Source organism: Symphalangus syndactylus, chromosome 19, assembly GCF_028878055.3.
Source record: "Symphalangus syndactylus isolate Jambi chromosome 19, NHGRI_mSymSyn1-v2.1_pri, whole genome shotgun sequence".
Classification (NCBI taxonomy): domain Eukaryota; kingdom Metazoa; phylum Chordata; class Mammalia; order Primates; family Hylobatidae; genus Symphalangus; species Symphalangus syndactylus.
This window is the reverse complement of record NC_072434.2, coordinates 82,252,801-82,264,875: the sequence shown is the minus strand read 5'-3', so window position 1 is coordinate 82,264,875 and position 12,075 is coordinate 82,252,801. Positions and strand designations below refer to the sequence as shown.

The 12,075-nt window shown below is 40.5% G+C and overlaps 1 protein-coding gene across 1 annotated transcript in view; it reads right to left on the bottom strand.

Moving 5' to 3' along the window:
* Positions 1 to 3,993: 3,993 nt before the first annotated feature.
* The window catches only part of RYR2 (ryanodine receptor 2), a 784,036-nt gene continuing 775,954 nt past the window's right edge, over positions 3,994 to 12,075 (bottom strand). The window contains exons 102-105 of the mRNA XM_055233438.2: positions 9,563 to 9,627; positions 7,339 to 7,439; positions 6,423 to 6,474; positions 3,994 to 5,417 (exon numbers count right to left, since the gene is read on the bottom strand). Coding sequence (XP_055089413.1) covers positions 5,322 to 5,417; positions 6,423 to 6,474; positions 7,339 to 7,439; positions 9,563 to 9,627 — 314 coding nt within the window. The 3' untranslated portion in view covers positions 3,994 to 5,321. The remainder of the gene's footprint in view (positions 5,418 to 6,422; positions 6,475 to 7,338; positions 7,440 to 9,562; positions 9,628 to 12,075) is intronic.

The following is a 12,075-nucleotide window of genomic DNA, read 5'->3' as shown; positions in this document are numbered from 1 at the left end:
TAGGCATGGGCAAGGACTTCATGTCTAAAACCCTGTCACTCATTTTTTATTGTTAAATATTTAAAATGTATAAAAAGCCAAAGAAAAATCACGTGAGGGATGTTTGCCTCACACTCAAACCTCTTGTGACTCTTCAGATTTCATTGGTGCCACCTGCTTCCTGGGCCTCCAGCCACTGGTTCCACCTCTGCTTCCTGCACCAAACATTTTTCATGGTTCTTCTGCCTGGGGCTGTCCAGTCTCTTGTCCTTGGCATGTTGGGCCCTTTGGATCCCCTTATATAGCCAGGCTGACCAGCTGCACCCAGGGTTTCTGGCTCTTCTGCTATTACCAGCCTTGGCTATAACTGCCTACCACAGGGTATGGATCCAGTATCCAGAATGAACTCCTAGAGGACGGATGATTCCATCCAGCCATTGGAGGGGGACTTGCTGTGCCTTGGGGTGACCTTTGACCAATAAGAAATAAGAGATGGAAGACAAGTAGCAGATTCATTCCCATTCTTTCGCCCTCCAGTGGACGACTCCAAGACATTATTTCTGTTTACAGAATGCCTTGTGAAGCTCCAGCGTGCCGACTGGAGGCCCCTGCCGAACAGCTTGGTTGCTCTTCCTGGCTCCTGGTAGAGCAGCAGCTAGGGTACTCATGCATTCATTTTCATTGCTGCACGTCTTTCACTTATACCCTGCTTTCCTCATACTTGCAGTTGTAGTGGCCCCAATAAAGCATAATTACTTCAATCCTTGCCTCAGGTTCGAGTCATGAGAACCCAAGCTAAGAGGATACCTTGTAGACACTACCCATGAAAAACAGGGAACAATTCCTTTCTTGTTTGTTACGAACTTTTCTTTCTTTTTTGAGACAGTCTTGCTCTGTCACCCAGGCTGGAGTGCAGTGGTGCAATCTCACTCAGCTCACTGCAACCTCCGCCTCCTGGGTTCAAGCGATTCTCCTGCCTTAACCTCCTGAGTAGCTGGGATTACACGCATACACCACCACGCCCCGTTAATTATTGTATTTTTAGTAGAGACAGGAGTTTCGCCATGTTGGTCAGGCTGGTGGTCAAACTGCTGACCTTAAGTGATCCACCCACCTCAGCCTCCCAAAGTGCTGGAATTATAGGCTAAACTATTTATTTTTGTGTGTGTAGCATTTAGCCTCAACTCATTCTGGAACTTACTCTTCATGACATTTTAATAAGTAGGAATTCATTTCATGATTTATACTCTTTAAACAAAACCATAAGAGTTTCTACCAGTTTCTCACTGGCTTTAAAAAAAAAAAGAAAACTTGCTTAAGTAATTGATTTTCTTCTGCTTGCATGTAAAATAAAAGAAGAATCAACTGACAATCGGGCCATGAATTTTTACTAACTCATATTGACAAGGGTTCTGTTTTATTCATCTTCTTCATTTTGTGTAGGTGGGAGTAGCTTGGTCATAATATTAAAAGCTTAAGTAGATATTTCCAATTTCTTCTTCTGGCAATTAAGAGTCTCATCATTTCAAGGTCATCTATTACTCTTATTCTTGACATTACATCTGCCTATATCTACATTTCTGAATTTACATGTAAAATATTATGTATATCTAATTTTAACACATTTTTTAGTATGAGGCTCAACTGCAGGTAATTCAAATTATGTGGAACTTTTAGGTTTGATCTTAAAAATAATAGTTTCTGCTTACACACTAATGTAGTATTGCTCACGTTAGGATCATTACCTGTTGTTATACTTTATGGTGTTAACCAGGCCTATAAAAAGATTCCTTTTTTCCTATGAATAAAAATTAAAAGGCCTATTTAGCAGTGCTTAATGAAGTTAGAATGCACATACATAAAGTTCATAGGTTTCCTGGAAGAAAATAAATATAAAACTTAGGAATTGGAACATATCATAGGCGTGCAGGGTTGGTAGGTGAAACTGTGGTTTTGGGAACATGAAACTTTAAGGATTTATTTAATTACCTGCTTTAGTTTCACATTAGCCATACAATTAAATTATACCATTTTAGATGAAAGGATACTGAACTTTGTTCTGTGAGAGATATGTGCTATTAATATTTTTGGCTATTAAAAGGCCCTAGCTCCATCCATGCACTTGTATCAAGATTTGGATGCTATTTAACCAGTCGCTATCACAGACATTTTTGAGTGCTGGGCAGAAATGTTGTCCGGAAGGTGACAGTGAGGTCATTCTCCTCACAACACAATGGAGATTTATGAAATAATCTGGGGAATGTCTAACTGTTCCAGCCTGTTCCATGTCAAGTTTACCTGAATTCCGTGTTTGGGTAAGTGTAATTTTCAAAAAGTACTCTTTCACTGTGCCCAGAGTAAATGAGGCACTTGTCATTGACAGCCACCCAAACACCTTAACAACAACAGGTATTGAATTGGTATATTCACCCAGAAAACAGGAGCTTCAGAAAAATATGAACATTTCCCTGGTGAAGCAAGATAGTGAAAATATGTACAATTTTCCAAGATAGATATAATTTTTACAGTCAAAGTATTTTCATTACAATATGACTTTTAAATGCGTTCTTGTGGGGCTGAGAACAAACTGTCTCCTGCACACGAAAAATGACCATCCGAGGAGTACCAGTGGACAGTGACGACCAGGGGCGTTTGGAAAACTTCAACTTAAATTGTGAATATAAACTTATTTTGTGGCGTAGATGCAAAAGATGTTTCTAAGGAAAAAGAGGAACAGATGAAATAGGGGCAGAATGATGTTTGTAAGTGTTGTAGTTGAGAATAGGGATATGTGGGGGTTCATTATGTTTTTTTTGGGTGAATCTTTGAATATTGATCTAGTATTTCTAAAAGGATTCCATTTCTTGACTTTGGGTCACGCAGTCCTGAGTTAAATTAGAGAAGTGGAGAGCTACACTGTGTCTGAGATTCATTGAGACATTTCCTGGGGGAATTCATGCTGATAAAGAAAAGCTTCCTCTTATCTTCTGAGGCCTTGGGAAGGAAAGGAAGAGGGGTCTTCTTCTAATGGTGGGCCAGTGAGGAGGCTGGGAAGTGTGACTTTCTCCAGTAATCTGCTCTGTTCCTTTACTCTTTTCTCCAACACGTATGTGTCCCAAATCCCAGCCTCTCTCTTTCTCCCAGAACTTTAGAGCTGGGCACAGTCAGGAGAGCCTATTTAAGAGCCTGCAAAATCTAGGGGCAACTATGCGTTTATTTACTCACCCCCCACCTGTACTGCTACTTTGTGTCACCTCTGATTTGAGCATTATAACTAGAACATCTGAATCTATCCATCAGTGGACTTTACGTCCTGGAAAAATATTCATTCCTTTCCACTAGATGCTTGCTCTGCAGTGTTTCCTGGCAAAGGGCAGTGCACTCTTTGATGTTTTGTGGAGCTGACCTCATTTATTCTATTCAGAGTCTTCAGAGCATCAGATCACCTCCCTGAACAGGCTTGAAAATTCCTATGGTACAGCCAAATTTATTCCTTCCCCCACATAAAAGTGATACCAGAAGACAAAGGCAAAATCTAGATACTAGCACTATGATGTTGTACTTTGCACATAGCAAATGTTCAATTGGTTTTTGCATGTTTAATACACCACATGCTAGGGTACTGATCCTCTTTCATATTAAGACAGAAAATGAACTCCTATTATTATAGGAAATGAATTTGCCCTGAGCAAGGAAGAGCTTTCTAAAATGAGAGCTATATGAAAATTAAATAATCTGGGAGATCGCGATCTTTTTTTTCTGTCATTGGAGGTTTTCAAGAGGTCTGGGTGACCCATATAACAGGGAAATGACAGGGGTGGGCCAGGTGCCTGGTGACTCTGAGGCCCCACAATTATACATACAACAGTCTTAGAGGTACCAGGAAATCTGACAGCGTTAAAGGTCTCAGTGCAGTGTTTAGGATTGTCCTATATCCACCTCAAGTTAGAAGCTCAAGATTTTATGAGTCCCAGTTATAAGAAGTTTTAAATGGAGAAAGAAGAGGATGAGAAAGTTAGTTAAATAGTTTAATCAGAGCGGTTTTACAATTCTAAAATTAACAAGCAGACTTGTAATAAAAGAGCTCCAATGTTTGCAAAATGACCTTGTTTCCATTCTGAATCTGACTTTTTAAACTGTAAAGGTTAGCATTACATTTAAAAGGATTCAAAATGGAAAACATGGAGTGATGTATATCATCATCCGTGTTTTGTGATGCAACTGATGAAATCCCTGAATGGATATTGCTTCAGCTTTGATATTAAAAAATGGCCTGACAAGAAGTCCTTAATCAACAAAACTGATCACAGGTGGCTGAAAGAAAGAGCAAAACCCAAAACTACTGTCAAGTTCATAATGTATCACATTGTTGGTGGATGACACTGGCTCCAGATATACAATTAAGCCCACGACACTTTATTACTATGAATAATTATCATGAAATTTCTCTCACGTTGATCAACTTGTTTCTGAAGGTTTTCTTTTTGTTCATTTAAACTTGCATAATAAACATGCAATGAATGGTTTCTTTTGAAAGTGTATTTTTTGCAGTCTTTTTGTTTTCATACAAAGATTTCATAAAGTTGCAATGTTGCATCAGAGCATTACCAAAATAATAGCAGGAGCATATGGGGGGGGGGGCAAATGTGAATTTAGCTGAATGAGAAGAGCCTCCTTTTGTCCTGAGACACACCACCCGTTTTTTTTTTTTTCTTTTTAAGTGCAAACTGCTTTTCTTACCCTCCCCCACCAAAGAAAAGACTAAAGGAAAAAAAAAAAAACCTCACAAAATCAATCTAAGAAAGGTCGACATAAAGAAAATAAAGATGTTTTTTCATGCACGTATCTTCTGCATAGCTCAACCCACATATAGTAAGGCACTATTTCCCTTCGCAACTGGTGTCCATGGCAATCTGTTAAGTGCTACAGTGCTCTGTGACCATTAGACAGTTTCCTTCCAGGATGGTGAAATAAAGAGGCTGGGTGAGTGTGGCTGCCACGCGTCTCTGTGAAGGTCTCGTAGCTCGAGAAGACTCCAGTAGTCTCAGAAGAAAATCTGTCTGTGTGTGTTATGACAGTGTCCAGAATGTTTTTCTTTCCAGAATTCCTTTTTTTTGTCTGAGTATGAATTTAGATTATTCTTCAGTCTTTAGTCTCAAAGTAAATAACGAAAGGTGGGGGTAGGAAACAGGTCTTCGGAAACACAGCTTCGATGCTCCCAGAAAACACACAAGGCTGGCAATTCACAAAATCAGCAAAATGTTTCCAAGAGAGCAGAGAAATTGACAGAGGGACAGAGAGGGGTGGGGTTTTGGTTTTTAGAGGTAAATGGGGTCTTGAGTTTAATTTAGCTGGTCTTCATACTGTTTCCGGAAGCAATCCCCTGCTGGGAAAAATTCCCAACACCTTTCTTGATACATCTTCCACACATAAGATTCCTGTAAAAGGCAAGGAAATGTATTAACATTTTCCCTAAAGTGTGTGCTAACAAAACATAAGGTAGAAACTCAATTCTGTTACCTATATCACACGGAATACAGAAGTCCACATTAATTTAGATGGTTCCTAACTAACTATACCAGACCTTAACGTCTAGTAATAATCTTCATCCTGACCATTATAATGATTAAAAATATGTTGGCTGGGCACACTGGCTCAAGCCTATAATCCCAGCATTTTGGGAGGCTGAGGTGGGAGAATCGCTTGAGTTCAGGCATTCAAGACTAGCCTGAGCAACATAATGAGATCTTGTCTGTACTAAAATTAAAAAAAAAAAAAAAAAAAAAAAAAAAAAAGCCAGGTGTGGTGGTGCATGCCTGTAGTTTCAGGTACTTGTGGGGCTGAAACGGGGATTTACTGAGCCCAGGAAGTCAAGGCTGTAGTGAACCCTGATCATGCCACTTGTACTCCAGCCTTGGCAAGACAGCAAGACCTTGTCTCAAAAAATATATATGTATATATGTGTGTGTGTATATATACATTTATGCTTTTGAGGGTTCTCTTAAAATATTGTATCCTTCAAATTCAAACTACTAACAATCTGCACATTGGAAGAGGAATTTCAAATAGCTTAAACACCTTAGACATTTAATATGCATTGTACATAATACTTTGAAGTTCATTGGAAATTATCTGATTAAACAATCGAGGACATTATGCAATAATTAAGAACTCAATTTTTCAAAATAATGGAATTCAAAATCAAATCCAGCATTTTCAGTTAGTAAAAGCTTATTGTTTTACATAAACTTAGTATAGAATTCTACTTTAACAAAGGCGATTTTTCCATACTCATTCAACATAACAGGAACTTTACATCAAGATACCACAACTAATATCTGAAAGTAATTCCGTACCTCACTGTTTAATGCACACATTTTGTTCTGATATTTAGCGCTTCTCTATCATTTCTTTCGGAAGATGACATATAATAATTTACCTACCTGTCCTGTGTGTTCTGTTTCATCTTTGTTTATAAGATACATCAGAAAAAACCTACAGATACAGAGAAACTGATCAGAAATGAACTGTATGGAAATATTAGGATAAACAGGGTATATGTAGATAAATTGTATTGTTGCATTCCATTATGGCCAACACAGAGAAAATACCACACGCAAATTTTTGGAAAAATTACAGTGTACCAGAAACGGGAAAGGCTGTTGACCTGACTTTTCTGATCTGTTGCTATTTTACCCTAGAGGCTTCAAGTTAGGAATATACACATTGGTCAGAATCAAATCAACACTGATGAATTAGAACTGAAGACCAGCTTAATGAGAAGTTTTAATTTACTGATCAAGTTCCACTGAGTATAGTTAAGCCAATTTTTTTCCCTATAATGCTACTCGGCATCTCTTCTGTTTGATACTAAAATTGGGTCTGAAAATGAGTAAGAATAGCATTTTACCAAACTATACTTTTGGCTCATCTTGAGTAATGGAAAGATTTCTATGTATTAATATTTTTTTAAATGCAGCTTTTAAGTTGGTATCCAACAGTGCCTGACGAGATCTGAAAGTCCTCTTAAGATCTGCAAGAAGAAAAACGGAGACTCGCATCTCCCTAGGAAGCAGCCTGAGAATTCCCATCTCAAATGAGAAACATGACCAAGGCTCCCTGTCCACCTCTTCATTTTAAGTTCTAGAAAGTATCATTTACATGAAGAGCTGCAGCTTAACCTCTTAAGTCAACCTACTCCAGAGGAAAAGACAGCTATTAGCTGTTGGTCTTTCTTTTAAAGTATCTGCAGCAATTGTTTTTTAAACAATAAACAAAAACCTCCTCTATATTCTGAGATGGGCAGGGACCGGTGGCGTCTACTGGAGAGGTGGAAGATTCTGAAACGGGCACACTCACAAGTAATTAGCCAAGTTGTGCTCCTGTAAAGTGTGGGTTTCAAAGCCATGTGGCACTGTGTCGAAGTAATCATTGCCTATCCCACAGATGAAGCATTTGGTCTAGAAAACAAAGGGAAATATTAAGGTCAGAGTTCAGAAAGCAAAACGAAAGGAAAACACAACTCGCCATGTAGGGGCAGCTATTATTTGGTTCATTCAATACACGTCAAAGATCATCACATGGAGGCTGTGCCAAGCCCACGAATATAAATGGAACCGTCGCTGTAACTATATCTTGGTGTTGGCTTAAATGACACAGGTACCAGCAGCAAGAAGTAGCAGATGCAGACAGGGAACAAGATGATGATGATGATGGCTGAAAAGCAACGTCTCTTCCTTTCTCTAGCCTAGGTGAAAATGTCCAGGCTTAGTGATCAACTCTTGTTCATGACATTGACTAAAGTTATCTAAGCAGGATTAACTGTGCCTCAACTGAAACTGCAAACTTAGTACCCACCCAAACAAAGTCGGATGACCAAGGGGGAAAAGGTACAGATTACTTTCCTTTAGAAAAGGCCAAATCAAATACCAAGCTATGAGGCATCCCATCTACAGTTTAGCAAGGGTCTTCCAGGTGCTGTGCTAGGTACACAATTAGCCAGTGGATGTGAATGGAGAACAACTTTCAACTCTAGGGACCAGGTTCCTGGTCCTCTTGGTTCCACCTTCTCTGGACCACGCCTCTCCTAAGCACCCTGTAGAGAGGCACCTGCTTAGGTCTGCCCCTTGCAGACAGGCCTGGTCCACAAAACCCAAGGAGAAGCAGACTCCCTGTTTTATTATTAGAATTGCACATGTATCATTTCAAATGTATTCAATAATTGTCCCATATGACTCTGGTGCTCATCTTTCCCTACCAGTTGTAAGCTGTTTTATGCCATCTGAAGCATGTTTATGAGGCCCTGTATTTTAGAAACTACAATCAAGATGATTATAATAGTGTATAAAATTCTTCCTGCCTTACTGATCAACAATTGCTGACAGCTGATAGGTCACATTGAGCAATAGGGGAGAACAATCGATCAGGTCTTCATACCACTCCAATGATGCCTCTTAAATTGAAGTGGCTCAAATCACACTCATCGGCTTTACTGATGAACCTGTTCTTCCTCTGGGTTACCTACATCAGCTTACTATGCCACCATCCATCTGGTGGCTAATGCCTGAAACCTGGATATCCCCTTGCTTGTTCCATCTTCTCCATTTGGCTAATCACTAAGTCCCTCACTGAGGATGCAAAAACTAGATGGATTCAGGCAGTACTTGCCCAATACCCATGTGACACCTCTAGCAAAAGCTTCAGAATCTCCCACCTGGAAAATGCTGACAGCCCACTTCCCTGTCCCTGTTCTTGCCAGTTTCTAGTTCATGCCTCACATTTTAAACCAGTTATCTTTTTAAAATACAAATCTGATCATCTGGCTGCCCTGCTTAAAGCCCTTTTCTTGCTTCCCACAGCCCATATATTAAACTGTAAATTTCTCAAATGAGTGATTAGGTTCTTCATTCACTGGTCTTCCTCTCCAGCCTCATCATCGGAATTTAATCTGCATCTGGTAGCACTGAGGCTGCTAAAAAAAAACCCTGCACATCAACTTCCCTAAAATCAGTCTTGGTATATAATTTCAGGTGGTGATGGGCTCAAAGATCCCACTGTGAATGGTACCCTTGGAGATGCCCATGGTGTGGGAGAAGGGGCTGGGAGGTTGCCCAAACTGTCCTCCTCTCTCTTTATCGAACCCACAGACTTCCACAGTCTTCAGGCCTCAGCTCAGACATCCCTTCTTCTAGGAAATTCCCTGACCATCCAGGAGTGAATCAGATACCAGCCCTGGAGACCCTACCACTCAGGGCTTTACTCCAATAAAGGACTCACCACACTGCTCTGTAATCATCTATTTACTTGTCATTGAATCTTTGGTTTTGAATGAATAGTCTCTCCACTTCTGGAGGGAAAGGATGGCGTCCTATTGCTGTTTGCATGCACGTGGCATCCACCACGGTTTCAGCCGACCATGCTGCTCAACTATATGTATTGCTTGAATGGAAAACAGGCCAGTGAAACCACAAGTTGTGCCCTTTCCCCACCTCCTTCCCACATTCATGATTCTATTGATAAAGGTAGTGAGGAAAACGAGGGCCCAGGACAACAAAAAAGCTGAGTCATGAATGGAGAAGCTTACTTCCATATCTTCTTTGACTTGTTCCTGTTGGTCTCTTAGTTCTCCAAAAGCATCGATAATCAGACCTGGTGGTAAATAAAAACACAATTTAATCTTTATCAAGCAATGAATAATTGAGTTCCTTGGCTAATCCCCCCAGGGAAAGGGGAGATGTACAATTACCTTGCAAAATGCTCAGGACATGGTAAACGTGACTACATATCCGACACTCCTAGGAGAAGGGAGGCGGTGTTCTCTCTTTGGGGGCAGAAGTATGTGCAGTTACTGGGACATACACTCACTGAAAAGAGTGTTTTAAAATGTAGTGACAGCAGGAAAAACCTTTTCTTAACTTGGCATATACAGATGTTACTACATACTTCATGCTGAAAAAGAGCAGCTGAGATTTATGAGTAAGTACAGAAAACTCCACTAATAAGATTTTTCAAGTACTAATGTAGAAATAAAACACGACCACTTGAACCAAGAAATTTGCCTCAAGTCATTTTTTTTTTTTTTTTGAGATGGAGTCTCGCTCTGTCACCCAGGCTGGAGTGCAGTGGCACAATCTTGGCTCACTGCAAGCTCCGTCTCCTGGCTTCACGCCATTCTCCTGCCTCATCCTCCCCAGCAGCTGGGACTACAGGCGCACACTGCCACACCCGGCTAATTTTTGTATTTTAGGAGAGACGGGGTTTCACCGTGTTAGCCAGGATGGTCTCGATCTCCTGACCTTGTGATCTGCCTGCCTCAGCCTCCCAAAGTGCTGGGATTACAGGTGTGAGCCACCGCGCCCAGTCAAGTCATTTTTTTTTTTTTTCGAGACAGTCTTGCTCTGTCACCCAGGCTGGAGTGTGGTGGTGCAATCACAGCTCACTGCAGCCTCAACCTCCTGGGCTCAAGAGATCCTCCTGCCTCAGCTTCCCAAGTAGCTGGGATTACAGGCGCGTACCACCACACCCTGATAATTTCTGTTTGTACAGACAGGGTTTCGTCTTGTTGACCAGGCTGGTCTCAAACTCCTGGGCTCAAGTGATCCTCTTGCCTCAGCTTCCCAAAGTGGTAGGATTACAGGCATGAGCCATGGTGCCAGGCCTCAAATCACTTTTTTCACAAGTCCCTTATAAGTAAGCTTCCATAATTTCATTGACTGTGGCAATCAGAAACACTGCGTTGAGCTGTTTGAAGCTCCTTTTCCCTCCTGAGACCTGCTGGCTTCACACTTTCTTCGAAGTTATAACTTTGCCCTCTTTGAAAACACATTATTTTTACACTCAATAAGAGCACAATGAATGAATTATGAGTCCCTTAAACTTGTCCATGGTACTTGACTAAAAAATAGTGTCATTTGATGTCTGTGGAACTTAAAAGAGATTGTCACATTTACAGACATTTAATTCAAGCCGGGATAAATGTGTTAAGCAGAAAAGATAACATGAGTTTTCTGAGAGAGAAAAACACCACACTCCAAGTTGCCCGGAAGTAAAAGGGAGAACTAGTGGGTCAATACAGCACCGTGGTTGCAAGGGGTCTGGATGCAGATTGCCTGGGTATAGATGGATTCCAGCCCTGTTTAGCTGTGCACTTTGGCCAGGTTCCTTAGACTGTGGCTCAGTTACTTCACACATAAAATAAAAGCACAATTCTCATAAGGTTGGTGAAATCGTAAAATTAGTTAATCCATGTGCTGGAAAGATAGTAGATATTCAACAATGATACTATTAATAGCTTTATAATTTATAAAGCACTGACTATGCATCAGATATTATACTGGGTACTTGAATGTATGCCCTTTAATTATACTTTAAGTTCTGGGGTACACGTGCAGAACGTGCAGGTTTGTTACACAGGTATACACGTGCTATGGTGGTTTTTGCTGTACCCATCAACTTGTCATCTACAGTAGGTATTTCTCCTAATGCTATCCCGACCCACCAACAGGCCCTAGTGTGTGATGTCCCGCTCCGTGTCCATGTGTTCTCATTGTTCAACTCCCACTTATGAGTGAGAACATGCGGTGTTTGGTTTTCTGTTCTTGTGTTAGTTTGCTGAGAATGATGGTTTCCAGCTTCATCCATGTCCCTGCAAAGGACATGAACTCATCATTTTTTATGGCTAGATAGTATTCCATGGTATATATGTGGCACTTTTTTTAATCTAGCCTAGCATTGATGGGCATTTGGGTTGGTTCCAAGTCTTTGCTATTGTGAACAGTGCCCCAATAAACATACGTGTGCATGTGTCTTTATAGTAGAATGATTTATAATTCTTTCGGTGTATCCCCAGTAATGGGATTGCTGGGTCAAATGGTATTTCTAGTTCTAGATCCTTGAGGAATCGCCACAGTGTCTTCTACAATGGTTGAACTAATTTACACTCCCACAAACACTGTAAAAGTGCTCCTATTTCTCCACATCCTCTCTAGCATCTGTTCTTTCCTGACTTTTTAATGATGGCCATTCTAACTGGCATGAGATGGTATCTCACTGTGGTTTTGATCTGCATTTCTTCAATGACCAGTGATGAGCTATTTT